The 20,100-nt window shown below is 39.9% G+C and overlaps 1 protein-coding gene and 1 pseudogene across 3 annotated transcripts in view; one reads left to right on the top strand and one right to left on the bottom strand.

The window, feature by feature from the left end:
* GPR89A (G protein-coupled receptor 89A) overlaps positions 1–20,100 on the bottom strand; it is a 59,022-nt gene that overhangs the window by 6,529 nt on the left and 32,393 nt on the right. For all 3 annotated transcript variants that reach the window (XM_021672700.2, XM_012471978.2, XM_064370882.1), the window contains exons 8-10: positions 15,824–15,933; positions 13,201–13,289; positions 12,221–12,313 (exon numbers count right to left, since the gene is read on the bottom strand). In XM_021672700.2, the coding sequence (XP_021528375.1) occupies positions 12,221–12,313; positions 13,201–13,289; positions 15,824–15,933 (292 nt within the window). The remainder of the gene's footprint in view (positions 1–12,220; positions 12,314–13,200; positions 13,290–15,823; positions 15,934–20,100) is intronic.
* LOC105730642 (large ribosomal subunit protein uL30-like) lies at positions 6,323–7,413 on the top strand (annotated as a pseudogene).

Below are 20,100 nucleotides of genomic sequence, written 5' to 3'. Positions count from 1 at the left end.
TACACAGTATGTTTTTAGACCACATGAAATTAGAAATCAATTAGAGAATAATATTTGGAAGATCCTCAAATATTTTATAACACATTTCTAAATCACCCATGAATCAAAGAGGGAAGCAAAGGGAAATTAGCATTTTGAATTGAATGAGAACTACAATTCATTAAAATTTGTGAGATCTACTATAGCAGTACATAGCAAGAAATGTATAGCATTAAAACACCTATATCCGAATCAGTGATCTTAGTTTCTATCTTAAGAAATTAGAAAAAGAAGACTCAAAATAAGCAGAAGAAAGGAAATAATAAAGACCAAGGCAAGAGTGAAAACTAGTTAACCCAAAAGTTGGTTCTTTAAAAAGTTCAATAAAATCAATAAACTGCTACTAGACTGATAAAAACAAAAGAGGGAAGTCACAGGTTACCAATATTAACAACAAGAGAGACATCACTGTCATACTCATGAGGATGGCTATAATAAAAAAGACAATAACAAGTGTTGGTGAAGATGTGGAGAAATTAGAACCCTCGTCCTCTGCTGACAGGAATGTAAACTGGTGCTGCCGTTTTGGAAAAGTCTAGTAGTTCTTTAAAAGGTTAAACATATACTTAGCATATGACACAGCAATTCTACCCCTACATATACATGTAAGAGAAATTAATACATATGTTCACATAAAAACTTATACATGAGGCTGGGTGCCGCAGCTCACATCTGTAATCCCAGCACTTTGGGAAGCTGAGGTGGGTGGATTACCTGAGGTTAGGAGTTCAAGACCAGCCTGGTCAACATGGTGAAACCCTGTCTCTACTACAAATACGAAAATTAGCTAGACTAGCAGAAGACAAGAAATAACCAAGGTCAGAGTAGAACTGAAGGAGTTAGAGACATAAAAAAACCCTTCAAAAAAAGTCAACGAATCCAGGAGCCAGGTTTTTGAAAAAAACCTGATAAAGGGCATCCAGGGAAAACCTAATGTCATACTGAATGGTGAGATTGGATGCTAATTCCCTAAGATCAGGAATAAGGGTAGGATGACTATTCCTACCACTTCTAGTCAACGTTGTACTGAAGTAGTTTTAGCCAGTGCAATAAAATTGCAGGAGGAGCAGGAGAAAAAGGATAAGAAGAAGAAAGACAGGAAGGAAGGACAGGGGAAAGGAACAACTTAATTAAAATACTGGCAAGGTCGGGGGGGGGCCAAGATGGCCAACTAGAAGTAGCTGCTGTTGGCAGCTCCCATTAAGAATGAAAACAGCGAGTGAATACTGCACCTTTGGGCTTAGGTAACCAGGTTCTCTCATTGAGACTGACTAGGCGGTTGGCACAACCCACAGAGAGCGAGGAAAAGCAGGGTGGTGCAATGGCCCCACCCGGGAGCCACACAGAGCAAAGGGAGTTCCCATCCCCAACCAAGGAGGTGGTGAGTGATTGTAGCACCCTGCCCAGGAAACCATGCTGGTTCCACAGATCTGTGTAACCTGTGAATCAGGAGATCCCCTCGTGTGCCCATGCCAACAGGGCCTTGGGTCCCAAGCAGAGAGCTGCCCAGATGCTCGCTGGCCACTGGGGTTGCAGCCAGCAGCCGCAGGCTGCAGACTGCCTAAGATGACCAAGTTCCTGGGGCAGCCGCCATCACTGGGGGTCCAGTCTGCCATTTACCCCTGCCAGTGCTGGGGAGAATAGGTGGTTTGGACCAGGAGGAATTCCCCACAGTGCAGCACAGTGGCTGTGGCAGACAGTGACCAGACTGCTTCTTTAGATGGGTCCTGGATCCATTCCTCCTCACCAGGCGGGGCCTCCCTGCAGAAATTTCAACTTCACGTAGGGGTTTATGGAGAGAACTCTGATCTCCCAGGAAAGGAGCCCCTGGGGGTAGGGGTGGCTGTGGTCTCCCCGGTTCAGCGGACTTAGTCTTTCCTGCCTGCTGGCTTTGAAGAGTCTGGGCAGTCCAGGGGAGGGGGATTCCCTTTGGTGCAGCACACTTGCTCTGCCAAGGGGCAGTCAGAGTGCTTCCTTAAGCAGGTCCCTGATCCAGTGCATCCTGACTAGGTGAAACCCCTCACCAGGGATTGCCAGGCACCTTATATAGGAGTGTTCCTGTCGCTGGCATAAGGTCAGTGCCCCTCTGGGACAGAGCTCCCAGAGGAAGGAGCAGGCTGCCATCTTTGCTGTTCTGCAGCCTCCACTGGTGATACCTCCAGGTGTGGGAGGGACCCAGGCAAGTAGGGTATGGATTGGACCCCCAGCAAATGGCAGCAGCCCTACAGAAGAGAGGCCTGACTGTTAAAAGAAAAACAAACAGAAATTAACAACAGCATCAACAAATAAAGACCCCCCAAAAAACCCCATCCAAAGGTCATGGCCGGGCGTGGTGGCTCATGCCTGTAATCCCAGCACTTTGGGAGGCTGAGGTGGGCAGATCACGAGGTCAAGAGATCGAGACCATCCTGGCCAACATGGTGAAACCCCATCTCTACTAAAAAAATACAAAAATTAGCTGGGCATGGTGGCGTGTGCCTGTAGTCCCAGCTACTGGGGAGGCTTAGGCAGAATTGCTTGAACCCGGGAGGCGGAGGTTGCAGTGAGCCGAGATCGTGCCACTGCACTCCAGCCTGGCGCCTGAGCAAGACTGTCTCAAAAAAAAAAAAAAAAAAACGAAAAAAAACCTACAAAGGTCAGCAGCCTCAAAAATTGAAAGTAGATAAACTGAGGATTATGAGAAAGAATCAACACAAAAATGCTGAAAACTCAAAAAGCCAGAGTGCCTCTTCTCTTCCAGATGATCATAACACCTCTCCAGCAAGGGCACAGAACTGGGCTGAGGCCGAGGGTGAGATGGATGAACTGACAGAAGTAGGCTTTAGAAGGTGGGCAATAGCAAACTTGGTTGAGCATAAGGAGTAATGTTCTAACTCAATGCAAAGAAGCTAAGAACCATGATAAAACATTACAGGAGCTGAGTTTAAAGAGGAACATAAACAACCTGATGGAGCTGAAAAACGCATGACGTGAACTTCGCAGTGCAACCACAAATATCAGTAGTTGAAGAGACCAAGCAGAGGAAAGGATCTCAGAACCTGAAGACTATCTTGCTGAAATAAGACAGCCAGACAAGGTTAGAAAAAAATGAATTAAAAGGAATAAACAAAACCTCTAAGAACTATGGGATTATGTAGAAAGACTGAACCTGCAGCTGATTGGGGTATCTTAAAGAGATGGGGAAAAAATGTTAAGGGCAGCCAGAGAGAAAGCCCAGGTCACCTACAAAGGGAAATCCATCAGATTAACACAGACCTCTCAGACAAGCCAGAAGGGACTGGGAGCCAATATTCAACATTATTAAAGAAAAGAATTTCCAACCCAGAATTTCTTATCTGGCCAAACTAAGCTTCATATGCAAAGGAGAAATAAAATCCTTTTCATAATAAAATAAATTCCTTTTCAGACAAGCAAATACTGAGAGAACTCATCACCACCTTGCAAGAGCTCCTGAAGGAAGCACTAAATATGGAAAAGAAAAACTATTACCAGCCAGTACAAAAACACACTGAAGTACACAGTGTAATGACACTATGAAGCAACTACAATCACAAGTCTGCATAATAACCAGTTAGCATCATGATGACGGGATCAAATCACACATAACAATATTAACCTTAAATGTAAATGGGCTAAATGCCCCAATTAAAAGACACAGAATGGCAAGCTGGATAAAGAATCAAGATCCATTGGTGTGCTGCATTCAAGAGACCCATCTCACATGCAAAGAAACACATAGTCTCAAAATAAAAGGATGGAAGAAAATTTACCAAGCAAATGAAAAGCAAAAAAAAAAAAAAAAAAAAAAAAAAGCAGAGGTTGCAGTCCTAGTTTCTGACAAAACAGATTTCAAACCAACAAAGATTAAAAAAAAAAAGACAAAGAAAGGCATTACATCACAATGGTAAAGGATTCAATTCAACAAGAAGAACTAACTATCCTAAATATATATATACCCAATACAGGAGAACCCAGATGTATAAAGCAAGTTCTTAGAGACCTACAAAAAGACTTATACTCCCACATAATAATAATGGGAGATTTTAACACCCCACTGTCAATATTAGACAGATCACTGAGACAGAAAATTAACAAATATATTCAGGACTGGAACTCGGCTCTGGATCAAATAAATCTGATAGACATCTACAGAACTCTCTACCCAAAAACAACAGAATATACATTCTTCTTGGTGCCACATGGCACTTACTCTAAAATTGATCACATAATTGGAAGTAAAACACTCCTCAGCAAATACAAAAGAACTGAAATCATAACAAATAGTCTCTCAGACCATAGCACAATCAAATTAGAACTCAAGACTAAGAAACTAACTCAAAACCACACAACTATATGAAAATTGAACAACCTGCTCCTGAATGACTCCTTAGTAAATAATGAAATTAAGGCAGAAATCAAGAAGTTCTTTGACACTAATGAGAACAAAGAGACAACATACCCGAATCTCTGGGACACAGCTAAAGCAGTGTTAAGAGGGAAATGGATAGCACTAAATGCCCACATCAAAAAGCCAGAAAGATCTCAAATCAACAGCCTAACATCACAACTAAAAGACTAGAGAACCAAGAGCAAATAAACTCCAAAGCTAGCAGAAGACAAGAAAACATCAAGGTGAGAGCAGAACTGAAGGAGACAGAGACACAACAAACCCTTCAAAAAGTCAACGAATCCAGGAGCCAGTTTTTTGAAAAAATTAATAAAATATAGATTGCTACTAGACTAATAAAGAAAAAAGAGAGACGAATCAAACAGACACAATAAAAATGATAAAGGGGAGGGATATCACCACTGACACCACAGAAATACAAATAACCATCAGAGAATACTATAACACCTCTATGCAAATAAACTAAAAAATCTAGAAGAAATGGATAAATTCCTGGATGCATACAGCCTCCCAAGACTGAACCAGGGAGAATTTGAATCCCTGAATAGACCCATAATGAGTTCTGAAATTGAGGCAGTAATAAGTAGCCTATCACCAAAAAAAGCCCAGGACCAGATGGATTTACAGCTGAATTCAGAGGTACAAAGAGGAGCTGGTACCATTTCTTCTGAAATGATTCCAAACAATGGGAAAGGAGGGACTCCTCCCTAACTCATTTTATGAGGCCAGCATCATCCTGATACCAAAACCTGGCAGAGATACAACAACAACAAAAAAGAAAACTTCAGGCCAACATCCCTGAAGAACACCGATGCGACAATCCTGGCAAACCAAATCCAGCAGCACATCAAAAAACGTATCTACCATGATCAAGTCAGTTTCATCCCCAGGATGCAAGGCTGGTTCAACATACGTGAATCAATAAACATAATCCATCACATAAATAGAACCAATGACAAAAATCACACGATTATCTCAATAGACACAGAAAAGGCCTTTCATAAAATTCAACATCCCTTCATGCTACAAACTCTCAATAAACTAGGTATTAAAGGAACATACCTCAAAATAATAAGAGCCATTTATAACAAACCCACAGCCAATATCATACTGAATGGGCAAAAGCTGGAAGCATTCCCTTTGAAAATCAGCACAAGACAGGGTGCCCTCTCTCACCACTTCTACCCAACATACTATTGGAAGTTCTGGCCAGCGCAATCGGGCAAGAGAAATAAATAAAGAGTATTCATATAGGAAGAGAGGAAGTCAAATTGTCTTTGTTTGCAGATGACATAATCCTATTTCTAGAAAACCCCATTGTCTCAGCCCAAAAGGTACTTAAATTGATAAGCAACTTCAGCAAAGTCTGAGGATACAAAAATCAATGTGCAAAAATCACAAGCATTCCTATACACTAACAACAGACAAGCAGAGAGCCAAATCATGAATGACCTCCCATTTACAATTGCTACAAAGAGAATAAAATACCTAGGAACACAGCTAATAATAGAAGAGAAGGACCTCTTCTAGGAGAACTACAAACCATTGCTCAAGGGAATCAGACAGGACACAAACAAATGAAAAAACATTCCATGCTCCTGGATGGGAAGAATCATACCATGAAAATGGCCATACCGCCCAAAGTAATTTACAGATTCAATGCTACTCCCATTAAACTACCATTGACATTCTTCACAGAATTAGAAAAAATGATTTTAAAATTCATATGGAAGCAAGAAAGAACCTGTACAGTCAAGATAATCATAAGCTAAAAGAACAGAGCTGGAAGCATCATGCTACCTGACTTCAAACTATACTACAAGGTTACAGTAACCAAAATAGCACGTTGCTCGTACAAAAACAGATACATAGACCAATGGAACAGAACAGAGAACTCAGAAATACGACTGCACATCTACAGCCATCTGAACCTTGACAAAGCTGACAAAAACAAGCAATGGGGAAAGGACTCCCTATTTAATAAACGGTGCTGGGAAAACTGGCTAACCATATGCAGAAAACTGAAATTGGAACCCTTCTTTACATCTTACACAAAAATTAACTCAAGATGGATTAAAGACTAAATGTAGCTCTTTTTCCGGCTGGAACCATGGAGGGTGTAGAAGAGAAGAAGAAGAAAAAGGTTCCTGCTGTGCCAGAAACCCTTAAGAAAAAGAGAAGGAATTTCACAGAGCTGAAGATCAAGCGCCTGAGAAAGAAGTTTGCCCAAAAGATGCTTCAAAAGGTAAGGAGGAAGCTTATCTACGAAAAAGCGAAGCACTATCACAAGGAATATAGGCAGATGTACAGAACTGAAATTCGAATGGTGAGGATGGCAAGGAAAGCTGGCAACTTCTGTGTACCTGCAGAACCCAAACTGGCGTTTGTCATCAGGATCAGAGGTATCAATGGTGTGAGACCAAAGGTCCGAAAGGTGTTGCAGCTTCTTTGTCTTTGTCAAATCTTCAATGGAACCTTTGTGAAGCTCAACAAGGCTTCAATTAACATGCTGAGGATTGTAGAGCCATATATTGCATTGGGGGTACCCAAATCTGAAGTCAGTAAATGAACTAATCTACAAACGTGGTTATGGCAAAATCAAAAAGAATCAAATTGCTTTGACAGATGATGCTCTGATTGCTCTATCTATTGGAAAATATGGCATCATCTGCATGGAGGATCTGATTCATGAGATCTATACTGTTGGAAAACGCTTCAAAGAAGCAAATAACTTCCTGTGGCCCTTCAAATTATCTTCTGTACGAGGCGGAATGAAGAAAAAGACCACCCATTTTGTAGAAGGTGGAGATGCTGGCAACAGGGAGGATCAGATCAACAGGTTTATTAGAAGAATGAACTAAGGTGTTTACCACGATTATTTTTCTAAGCTGGTCAGTTAATAAACAGTACCTGCTCTCAACTGAAATGTATTGTTGTATTTGTGATTTCTTTTGCTGTTAGCCTGACTTTGTCTTCCCTTCACTATTGTGGCAAGTCTTGTGTGTGATAAAATTAAGCCAAATCAACAGCCCATTACATGCAAAATCAGGGTTTAGTTTGTGTGAAGTACATCTCTTGGGTTTTTAAAAGGCTTTTCTCAGCTACTCTGGGCGCACAGCCTATGGGTAGCCCTGCAAAAAATAAAAAATTAAAAAAAAAGCCTTTTCTCTACGGAAGATCTTTATTTTTTGTCTTTGAACTGTGCTGAGTGATTCAAAATGGGTTTATTCTAAGAAAGCCTATTTCACAAGCATTTGTACCTGATTTGTAGGTAAGGTAATATAACTTTGGATTATGGAAAAAACTGAATTTACCTCTAAAATTCATTTCCCCGGCCTTAGCTTGTTTATAAACTACCATGTAAATGGGTTGTTTTCCTCTTGCATTCCATTTTTGTGTTCTTGTTTTGCGTCTTTTGCAATACTTTGTTACTAATAATTGTTCCATATTGTGGACATTATGAAGGAAGAAATGAAATTTGTGCCCAGGGATGCAAATTATTTCTGAGCACATGGTGAAATTAATGAGCAAAAACTTGAAAGGTTTTGGGTATTTTATAAATAACATTCCTCTATATGTCGTGTATCATCTCACTTAGACTAGTGAACAATGTAGAGTGTAACATGAAGTACATACAATAAAAGTAAAAATGTTTGTGGTCCTCAAAAAAAAAAAAAAAAAAAAAAAAGACTAAATGTAAAACCCAAAACTATAAAAACCCTAGAAGAAAATCTAGGCTACACCATTCAGGACACGGCGCAGGCAAAGGTTTCATGACAAAAATGTCAAAAGCAATTTCCACAAAAGCAAAAATTGACAAATGGTATCTAATTAAACTAAAGAGCTTCTGTACAGCAAAACAAACTATCATCAGGGTGAACAGGCAACCTACAGAATGGGAGATATTTTCACAATCTATCCATCTGACAAAGGCCTAATATCGAGAATCTACAAGGAACTTAAACAAATTTACAAGAAAAAAATCAAACCCCATTAAACAGTGGGCAAAGGACATGAACAGATAATTCGCAAAAGAAGACATTTATGTGGACAACAAACATATGAAAAAAAGCTCAATATCACTGATCATTAGAGAAATGCAAATCAAAACCACAGTGAGATACCATCTCACACTAGTCAGAATGGCAATTATCAAAAAGTCAAGAAACAACAGATGCTGGCAAGGCTACAGAGAAATAGGAAAGCTTTGACATTGATGGTGGGAATGTACATTAACTCAACCATTGTGGAAGACAGTATGGTGATTCCTCAAAGACCTAGCACCAGAAATGCCATTTGACCCAGCAATCCCATTACTGGATATACACCCAAAGGAATATAAACTATTCCATTATAAAGATACATACACATGTACGTCCACTGCAGCACTATTTACAATAGCAAAGACAAGGAATCAACCCAAATGTGCATCAATGATAGACTGACTGGATAAAGAAAATGTGGTACATGGCCGGGCGCGGTGGCTCACGCCTATAATCCCAGCACTTTGGGAGGCTGAGGCGGGTGGATCACGAGGTCAAGAGATCGAGACCATCCCGGTCAACATGGTGAAACCCCGTCTCTACTAAAAATACAAAAAAAAAAAATTAGCTGGGCATGGTAGCGCGTGCCTGTAATCCCAGCTACTCAGGAGGCTGAGGCAGGAGAATTGCCTGAACCCAGGAGGCGGAGGTTGCAGTGAGCCGAGATCGCGCCATTGCACTCCAGCCTGGGTAACAAGAGCGAAACTCCATCTCAAAAAAAAAAAAAAAAAAAAGAAAATGTGGTACATATACACCATGGAATACTATAAAGTCATAAAAAGGAATGAGATCATGTCCTTTGCAGGGACATGGATGGAGCTGGAAGCCATCATCCTCATCAAACTAATGCAGGAACAGAAAACCAAATACCACATGTTCTCACTTATAAGTGGGAGGTGAACAATGTGAACACACAGACACAGGGAAGGGAACACCACAAACTGGGACCTTTTGAGGTAGGGCAGGGGAAGAGAATCAGGAAAAATAGCTAATGGATGCTAGGCTTAATACCTAGGTGACGGGTTGACAGATGCAGCAAATCACCATGGCACATTCTTAACCTATGCAACAAACCTGCACATCCTGCACATGTACCTCAGAACTAAAAATTAAAAAAAAAAAAATTGGCAAAAGATTCAAACAGATAATTCATCAAAAAAAAAAGGGCGGAAAATAAACACATGACAAGATGCTCAATATTATTAGACATTAAAGAAATATAATTAAAACCACAATGCAATACCACCTCATATCTATCAGAACGTCTAAAATTATTAAGACTGGCCATATAGTGTGTTTGTGAGGATGTGGAAGAACTGAAACTCATACAGTGCAGGTAGAAATGTTAATCACGCACCGGGCGCGGTGGCTCACGCCTGTAATCCCAGCACTTTGGGAGGCCGAGGTGGGTGGATCACGAGGTCAAGAGATCGAGACCATCCTGGTCAACATGGTGAAACCCCATCTCTACTAAAAATACAAAAAATTAGCTGGGCATGGTAGCGCGTGCCTGTAATCCCAGCTACTCAGGGGGCTGAGGCAGGAGAATTGCCTGAACCCAGGGGGCGGAGGTTGCGGCGAGCCAAGATTGTGCCATTGCACTCCAGCCTGGGTAACAAGAGCAAAACTCCGTCTCAAAAAAAAAAAAAAAAAAAAAAAAGAAATGTTAATCACACAACATTTTTGGAAAAGAGTTGGATGTTTCTTCAAAAGTTAAACATTACACCTGCCATATGATCCAGACATTTCACTCCTTAGTGCCTACTCAAGAGAAAGACAGCCTGTGTCTCTACACAAAATTGTACACAAATGTTCACAGCAACTTTATCCTCAAACTGGAAACAACCAAATATCCATCATCAGATGAAAGGACGAACAAAATTGTGGCACATCCAAACCATGGAAACACTACTCAGCAATAAAAAGGAATAAACTACTGATACATATCATAACATGGATAAAATGTAAAATAATCATGCTGAGTAAAATATGCCAGACAGAAAAAGGATACATATTGTAGGATTCTACTTACATAACATACTAGAAAACACAAACTAATACATAATGAGAGAAAGCAGATTGGCAGTTGTCTGGAGACTAGAGGTGTGGGAGAAAGGCATTATGAAGGACACAAGGAAAATTATGGCAGTGATGGATGGACATGTTCTCTTGACTGTGGTGATGGTTATTGCACAGGGATATACATATGTTAAAATGTACCCAGTTGTACATAAATATGTTCAGTTTACCTGTCAGTTATACCCCAATAAAGCTGTTAAAAAATGACATGCTTCCCTAGGCCGGGTGTGGTGGTTCATGCCTATAATCCCAATCCCAGCACTTTAGGAGGCTGAGACGGGTGGATTGCCTGAGCTCAGGAATTCGAAGTCACCCTGGGCAACATGGTGAAACCCCGTCTCTACTAAAATACAAAAAAATTAGCCTGGTGTGGTGGCGCACACTTGTAATCCCAGCTACTTGGGAGGCTGAGGCAGGAAACTGCTTGAGCCTGGGAGGCAGAGGTTGCAGTGAGCCAAGATTGTGCCACTGCCCTCTAGCTTGGGCGACAGAGACTCCATCTTAAAAAAAAAAAAAAAAAAAAAAAGACATGCTTCCCTAAAGGCTGTATCTTAGGAAAATACCTTTTACCTTTTAGTAGCTTAACTGAACATACTATCTCCATTCATTCTCTCCCTCTGAATGGAGATTTTAAAATGTCATCTGAGTAGTACTGACATAAATTTATTGTAACACTAGATACTTTATATTCAAAATCCTCATTCATCTACATTGATCAAAATTAACTAACAAGCTGACAAAGCTCCTCTTTGCACAAATACAACCCTAGTAGGAAAGTCATCAAACTAGAGAGCCAAATCAGCCTTTTCCGTAATCACAATGAAATCCATTAATACCTGAATCAGAGGTAACAACAAATACTGTACATAAAAGATATAAAAGAAAACCACAAAAGAATTAGAGCTATATGTACAGCAAATGAATTTATCCATGGAAATACATTTTAGAATTTACTGTGAACTTAATAGGTATACACTAAAAAGGACAAGTAACTTCTGAGCTGAAGGTAGAAGTTGAGGTTATATACAGTCATGTACTCATGAGTAATACAGAAAGCAGAATGTAAAATAAGAAATGTTCACATTCAATTAAGTAAATAATTGGTTATTTTTGTTGAGATGGAGTCTCGCTCTGTCCCCCAGGCTGCAGTGCAGTGGCATGATCTTGGCTCACTGCAACCTCCACCTCTTGGGTTCAAGTAATTCTCCTGCCTCAGCCTCCCGAATAGCTGGGGTTCCAGGTGCCCACCACCACACCTGGCTAATTTTTCTATTTTTAGTAGAGATGGGGTTTCACCATGTTGGCCTGGGTGGTCTTGAACTCCTGACCTAAGATGATCTGCCTGCCTTGACCTCCCAAAGTGCTGGGATTATAGGCATGAGCCACTGCTCTGACTTCAATTTAGATATTTCATAAACTAAGGCCTTATTAACAATTTCTGACAGAAGAAAAATGCAACCTCCCTTTTCTACATGATCTAAAAAAGGGGAGAGGAAAAAGAATGAAGCCAAGAGATGTGAACGATCATGCTCTCTGTTGACTCAATCACATTTGGAATTTATTTCAATGTATCAGTCAAATCCACTCTTATCACCCTGCCATTACTAGGGAAAAACACCTAAACTCTGACAATTAAAAATAATACACTTACCATGAAAATTTTCCAAACACAGTAAATAGAGAAAAAGTAACCAAGAAAATTAAAATATTTCCCTTTGAAGGTTTTGGAGTATTCTATTCTCTCCTGGGGGAAAACAAACACAAAACATGGTTCTCAGCAAAACATAAATTTATATTCAACACAAGTATTCTTCCCTCTATGAATCACTGTTCAGGCTAAGTAAAAAAACCATAACTGTAATAATAATAGTAGTTGCGACCAACATTTACGGATGCTTACTTTCAGCCAGGGACTGGGATAAACATCTTACATGCATTATCCACTTAATCTTCATAAAGACTCTTATGAGATATGTTCTATTATTTTAATTTTATAGATGAGAAAAATTGAGGCTTTCAGAGGTTAATAGCTTGCTGAAATTCACACAGCTGGTGAGCAGGCTCAGGTCGGTTTCCAAAGCCCATGTTAACCTCTGTCCTATATGGCTACTCCTGTAAAGTTGTCCTCAAAAAGAATTAAAACAGTTTGCAATCTTTACTAACAGATTTTACATATTTAAATTATATTTTATTTTAGGTGTACATAGGAAAGTTACTTCTTGCAGTTTTGACACTTACTGATCTGGATCTTTTAAAATAGGGCTAGGCCACCCATGGCAGATAGGTGTCTATTGCTCTTATAATATCACTCACTTATAAAGGAATAAAAGTAGCTACCATCTTCATACAAGGTCAGTAGGAGGTGGTATGTGTCACCTTCCCAAATGTTGAAAAGCTTCTTCTGACTATCCCTACAATTGCTACTACTGAGAGTGTTCCATTAAGGATTTTGCTAGTGATAGGAGCAATTTCATGAAGAGTGAAGATCCCTCATCCCTAATGCTTCATGGCTGATATTAGGGCTGTCAGGTATCTCTTGCTTGGCCACAGAGAACCCTAAAAAGCCATTTAGTTTTGTTCTCTCTTTAATCATATTGGTAAAAACCACACTTCAGTTTCCTTGCTCTGTACCTTGGTAGCATACAGATCAGCTGTTTCCAGAAAAAGCTGCCTGCTTAGTTCTTCCAAAGCATCCACTTCCTGTTGAATAAGAGTAAGATCTGGCACAAAATGGGCATCAAGGTTTAAATCACATAGGAATTTCAAGAAATGGCAATAAGAAAACATATACTTCCGGTTTCTCCTATAGTGGATTCCAGGAATTGCCTGTATTCTCAATTTCCTGTTTCACAGTCAGCAGCGCTACTTCAGAGCAACTTGCCCAACCTCTGACACAGGTGTGTAAAAGCTTCTCCATCAAGAGCATCACCACCAAACAATTACCACTCAGTTTCTCTAAAGTCAGGCGGCTCAAACAGATGGTTTCATTTGTTTTTTGATTTATCTAGTTAGATTAAGTCAAATGTTACATTCAAGATTGTAAATGGTTACATAATAGTAACATCTATAATAAAGCATAGCTTTCTCCTACATTATCTGAATAACTATAACGTTTACATGCTATAAAAGGGAACGAATACTTTATACTGTGTTCTAATACAGGCTAGGATTTACAGACATTTTCTTTTCAAACATTATCTTCTCAAAACAATCCCGTGAAAGAGGTGTTATCCATTTTGCATATAAGGAAAGTGAAGCTCAGAGAGTTAAATAACTTGCTCAAAGTCACACAGTTAATTAGTGGAGATGCAAAGTCAGATCCTTTTTTCCTCCGAAGCCTGCTGTTTCCATTACACTATGTTATTTTCCAAGAACTCAATCAGGTAGAGTTAATACTTTCCTGTTTGGAAAACAGGGGCTCAGGGAGGTTAAATAATCCTAATATATTTCTTGACTCATCACAAACACAGCTCAAACCCGTATTATTGGCTTTTATGGACTTTTAAGTAATAAAAACAGTAAATATAGCCCTTTCTAAAATAAAAGCATATAATTCAATCAAAACCCTTCCTCCTTTCTGTGATTTTTCCCACTATTACCCAGTCAGTAAATACCCTTCAGCTCCTTTAGTGGCTACTATTGGCATGGTTCAGGCCACCAAACAATATGGTTTAGTTATGTGCCTGTCTCTCCCGTGATTAGAGGGTAAGCTCCTTGGGGAGAAAGGCTATACTATCATTTTATTCCTTAGCACTCAGCCTGGAAATAGGAGGTACTAAATAAATGTTTCTTGATTAAGTAAATCTAAATCAATCCCTTTTCTTTCTCTTCCATAATCATCTTGCCTTTCTTTGATCTTATTCTTATTTTCATTTGACAGCAGGACATAAATCATAATTTATAGCAAGAATAGACATCGTTCTCTAATTGAGGCAAAAAGGAATTTGTATTTCCCTGGGCCAGAGAAGCAAATAGGAGTATGCTACCTTATGCTTAGTTCCCCAGAGTTTTGACCTAACAGGGTCAGAGCTACACAGAAATGTGGTTACCTAATTTGTCAAGTAGTTCAACATCACAACCAGTCAGGAAAGAACAATTTATTAGTCTCTTAATCAAATCTCAATTTTTTTTTTTGAGACAGGGTCTAGCTCTGTTGCCCAGGAAACAGAGGTGGTGTTATCTGGGCCCACTGCAAACTTAGCCTCCCAAGTTGAAGCAATCCTCTCACCTCTGCCTCCCGAGTAGTTGGGACTGCAGGCACATGCCAGTAGGCCTGGCTAATTTTTGTACTTTTTGTAGAGATGGGGTTTTGCCACGTTGCCCAAGCTGATCTCGAAGTCCTGGGCTCAAGTGATCTGCCAACCTTGGCCTTGCAAAGTGCTGGGATTACAGGGATGAGCCACTGCACCCAGCCTCTCCTTGATTCTTGAAACCAAAGAGTCACTGGAGAAGGAGAGCTAATTAAAATTTGTTTAGGAATGCTAATTACTTTAGCAATTGGTCTTTACTGGGCCTGCACTATGGCTCATGCCTATAATCTCATGCCTATAATCCTAGCACTTTGGGAGGGTGAAGCGGGCAGATCACCTGAGGTCAGGAGCTTGAGACCAGCCTGATCAACATGGAGAAACCCTGTCTACCAAAAATACAAAATTAGCTGGGTGTGGTGGTGCATGCCTGTAATCCCAGCCACTCTGCAGGTTGAGGCAGGAGAATCGCTTGGAGGCAGGAGAATCGCTTGGACCCAGGAGGCGAAGGCTGCGGTGAGCTGAGATTGCGCCATTGCACTCCAGCCTGGGCAACAAGAGCAAAACTCCATATAAATAGACAGATAATGGGCCTTTACCATCCCATATACAAGCCATTTATTTTAGGTAGCCATTATGCTTTATGGTGGTTTTTCAGAGTTGAGAAATGTAATAGTGCAGTGGAAAGAACTATGAAGAGAAGACCACAGTTATGTTCCTAGTTTTGCCACAAACCACTGTGTGACTTAAATCTCTCGGGGTCTATTTTCTCATCTGTAAAATGGAGACACTGACGTTTTAGGACCGCTTCAGCTCAAAGACATAATTTTATGATCTTGTGCAGGTGTTGGAGAGATGACTGTACACATGGTACTTCCTAAGCCTGGCTCTTAGGAGTCTGGACTCCGATGGTCAGGTACCTTAGAAGGGACTATCCCAATACTACTTTTTTCGTTTGCTCTTGGTCCAGAGTTGAAAAAAGAATCAAGCAGAGGAACAAAGGATACTTTCACTTCCTGGTGCTGAAGTGGCAACACTTTTTATCATTCCCCAGAAACCTGATGGTTTGTTATGCACCTCCCCCTTCTGGAACATTGTTCTCCGTGCCATTGCCATCCTGAAATGAAAGAAAATATAAAACCTCAGCAAGGAAGCATGGACCCTCACAGTCAAGTCCCATCCACTTTCCAGTCTCACAACTGCCTCTCTCATGTACTGAGCTGTTTATGGAAGGATACTGATTCTGGAGTCCTACTTTTTGTTTTTTTTTGAGAGGGAGTTTCGCTCTTGTTGCCCAGGCTGGAATGTGATGGTGCAGTTGATCTTGGCTCACTGCAACCTCTGCCTCCCTGGTTCAAACAATTCTCCTGCTTCAGCCTCCTGAGTAGCTGGGATTACAGGGAGCTGCCACCACGCCCAGCTAATTTTTTGTATTTTTAGTAGAGACGGGGTTTCACCATGTGGGCCAGGCTGGTCTTGAACGCCTGACCTCAGGTGATCTACCCGCCTGGGCCTCCCAAAGCGCTGGGATTACAGGCGTGAGCCACTGCGCCCGGCCTGGAGTCCTACTTTTCCACTACTTACAACTAGAAGCAATGTGGCCTGGGTGAAGAAGCATAGAATTTGGGCTAGGCAATAAATTTGAGGACTGGTTCTGCCACTTGGAAGCTGGGAGGTCTTAGAGTTTTCATCTCCTCATCTCTGGACGGTTGTAAAGATAAATAAAATAATAAATATGAATTCATGTTGTCAACTACAAAGTGCTATGCATATTTTAATTACTACAGTCACCGTTGAAAGACAAAACAGCTAACATACCTAAGGGACCAGTTACACAGTTAGGAACTCAATATGTGTTTTCTTCCTTCTTTTTCAAAGGCAGATAAAAGGAAAAAAAATAGCAAAATTGCATAAACTTGTCCCCTTCTAAAATATTAGTCTCTAAGTCCAATACCTCACCATCTGTAATCTGTCCTACGACTGAATAAATCAACAGGAAACCTATCACTCCTTCCTCTTGTCCTCTCAGTCTGTGGAGGACTGACTAGCACAGTGGTGCCTGCTGGCATGTCCCAGCCCACCACAAAGGTATTAACAGGGTCCCTGTGAGGTTAAAAAAAAGATCATTTGTACATAAATTATTACTTAAAGGGCTTAATGCGCCAAGGCCTTCAGGCATAAAATGAAAACTAGGATGAGTCTTTATTTTTTATTTTTATTCTATTTGCCAACTCACTGAGCGTTTTTTTTTTTTTTCCCCAGAGATGGGGTTTCACCATGTTGGCCAGGATGGTCTCGATCTCCTGACCTCGTGATCCACCCGCCTCGGCTTCCCAAAGTAGGATGAGTCTAATAAAAATATAGTAGCAGGACCAAAGAGAAATATAACTCAAGGTGGATATTTTTGGGAGGCAAGAGACAAAAATGGTGATGAGCAAGAAGCAGCACTGGTATTTATGCCTGGGACTAATACAAATAGTATCAATGATACCAAAGACCAAATGATATTTCTATGGGTGAAATTCTTTGAGCCACTAGCTAAAATGATATTAACAAGAAAAAATGTCAGCCATGTTGACTTTACTGTTTCCTTTTGAAAATGACCTTTGCCTGGATAGTGAGTGAATGAAACAGCTCTTTTAGCTCTTTCTGCCATTCTCCTAACTATATATTTACTATCACTCACCATTTTGGGAAGATGTAATAACCAAGAGGAGGCTCAGACCTAGGGAGATTCTGACTTGTAAGATTAAGGCTTAGTAATTCTAGGTTTTTATATTTTCATAGTTGAAAAAGCTAGAACACATACACAAAGAAGGCAAGGGTTCTATTCCACTCATTTAATAGTTCATTTCAGCTTAACATGCTGGATTAAAGGAGGCAGTTGGGAGAGATGAAGTACAGAGCTCCGTTCTATTGTCCTTATTTTCAGTGTCTACAATACAACAAACACTATGACTGGCTGTGGAGTGGAATCGATTGAATATGTAAAGGTGATTGACACTGTGCTGTGGTCTCATGACAGGCGAAGAAGTGAAATCACTAGAAGTGAAAGTTGGCTGCACATAGATAAGCATGGCCTTGTTGTAAACAATTCACTTTTACTTTCAATTGTATGAAGAATCTATTAATTCTAAACCAATTTTGCTTTATCAAATAAGTTGTAGATGAAAAAGAAATGATCATATATTTAAGAAGGTAACAATATTAAACCTTCTGAAATGTGAAAAGGAATTTAAAAAACCCCCAACAAGATGAGGTACTATAGAACTAGATCACCTTCCATCTTCAACTTTACTATCATCATCACTATTGTCTCTTTATAACAAGGGTAGCTCAACAAGAAATTTTCTATTTGCTATTAGCCCAATGTCATTTAGAAGTTCCTAATAAGGAAAAACATATACATTTGGCTGAGGTTTGGTGGTAGTATACAAGAGAAGCAGCTAAAAAATGTCACTGTGGTTTAAATGTCAGTCTACTGTTTTCTGGTCTCTGCCGTTTCTAGTAGGAAGTCAGCCAGTACTTTTTTTTAAACTTTTCAAAATAATTGTAGATTCATATGTAGTTTTGAGAAAAAATACAGAGATTCCATGTACTCTTTACCCAGATTTCCCCAACTGAAACATCTTGCAAAACTATAGTACAACCAGGATACTGGCATTGACAGAGTCACAAAACAGGACATTTCTATCACTACAAGGATCCTTCAGACTGCACCTGTGCAGTTTACCTCCCTCCCACCTCCAACTCCTTAACTCTGGCAACCACGAATCTGTTCTCCATTTCTATAATTGTGTCATTTCAAAAATGTATATATAACTTGGCGGAGGGCGGGGGTGGCAAAAAAAAATGTGTATATAACTTGAATAATACAGTATATACTCTTTGGGAATTATTTTTTCACTCAGCATAATTTTCTAGAGATTCATCTGGGTCGTTGTGTGTATCAACAGCTTGTTCATTTTTCCTGCTAAGTAGTATTCCATGGCATGAGTGTACCACAGTTTGTTTAACCATTCACCCACTGAAGGATATCTCACTTATTTCTAGTTTTGGGCTACTAAGAATAAAGCTGCTATAAATATTCAAGTACGGTTTTTTTGTGTGAACATAAATCTTCATTTTTTTTGGATAAACGCCCAGAAGTGCAATTGTTGGGGTGTGGTAACTGCATGTTTAGTTTTTAAAGAAATACCTAAACTGTGCTCCCGAGGGACTGTACCATTCTACCTGGATGCCAGCACTGTACGAGTGATCCAGTTGCTCAGCATCCTTACTAGTATTTGGTGTTGTCACTAATTTTCATTTCAGCTATTCTGATAGGTGTGTAGTGATATCTCATGTGGTTTTAATGGCATGTACATAATGGCTAACACCACTGACATGTGCTTATGTGCCATTTTTATATCCTCTACGATAAAAATGTTCATCCTTTTTTGCCTATTTTCTGACTGCACTTTTTCTTTTTAAATATAAGCTTTGAACATTTTTTATTCTAGATACTAGTGCTTTCTCAAATAAGTGGTTTGCAAATATTTCCTCCCAGTTGGTAGCTTGTCTTTTGATCCTCTTAACAGTCTTACAGAGCAAAAGGGTTAAATTCTCATGGAGCCCAATTTATCAGTTCTTCCTTTTATGGATTGCACTTTTGGTATTAAGAACTTTTTGCCTAGCCCTTGATTCCAAAGATTCTTTCCTGTTTTTTTTTTTCTAAAAGTTTTATAGTTTTACATTTTAAAACTATAAACTACATTTATAGTTTTACATTTTAGTCTATTATGTTTTACTTTTATGTAAGGTGTAAGTAAAACTTAGATTTAAGTTCATTTTTTTAACCTATGGATACCTAATTGCTCTAGCACCATTTGGTGAAAGGCTATCTTTCCTCTACTGAACTGCTTTTATATCTTTGTCAAAAATTAGCTGGGTGTATTTGTGTATTTTTATTTTTGTGATTTTTTTTTTGAGACTGCATCTTGCTCTGTTGCCCAGTGGGGAATGCAGTGGTGTCATCTCGGTTTACTGTAACCTCCGCCTCCTTGGTTCAAGCAATTCTCCTATCTCAGCCTCCCAAGTAGCTGGGACTATAGGAACACACCACCATGTCCAGCTAATTTTTGTATTTTTAGTAGAGATGAGGTTTTGCCATGTTGGTCAGGCTGGTCTCAAACTCCTGACCTCAGGTGATCCACTCACCTCAGCCTCCCAAAGTGCTGAGATTACAGGCGTGAGCCACCGTGCCTGGCCATGTGTTAGTATTTCTGGGTTCTTTTTTCTGTTT

Source organism: Aotus nancymaae, unplaced genomic scaffold (assembly GCF_030222135.1).
Source record: "Aotus nancymaae isolate 86718 unplaced genomic scaffold, 86718_ANA_hifiasm-v0.15.2.pri h1tg000108l, whole genome shotgun sequence".
NCBI lineage: Eukaryota > Metazoa > Chordata > Mammalia > Primates > Aotidae > Aotus > Aotus nancymaae.
This window is presented reverse-complemented; position numbering and strand designations above follow the sequence as displayed.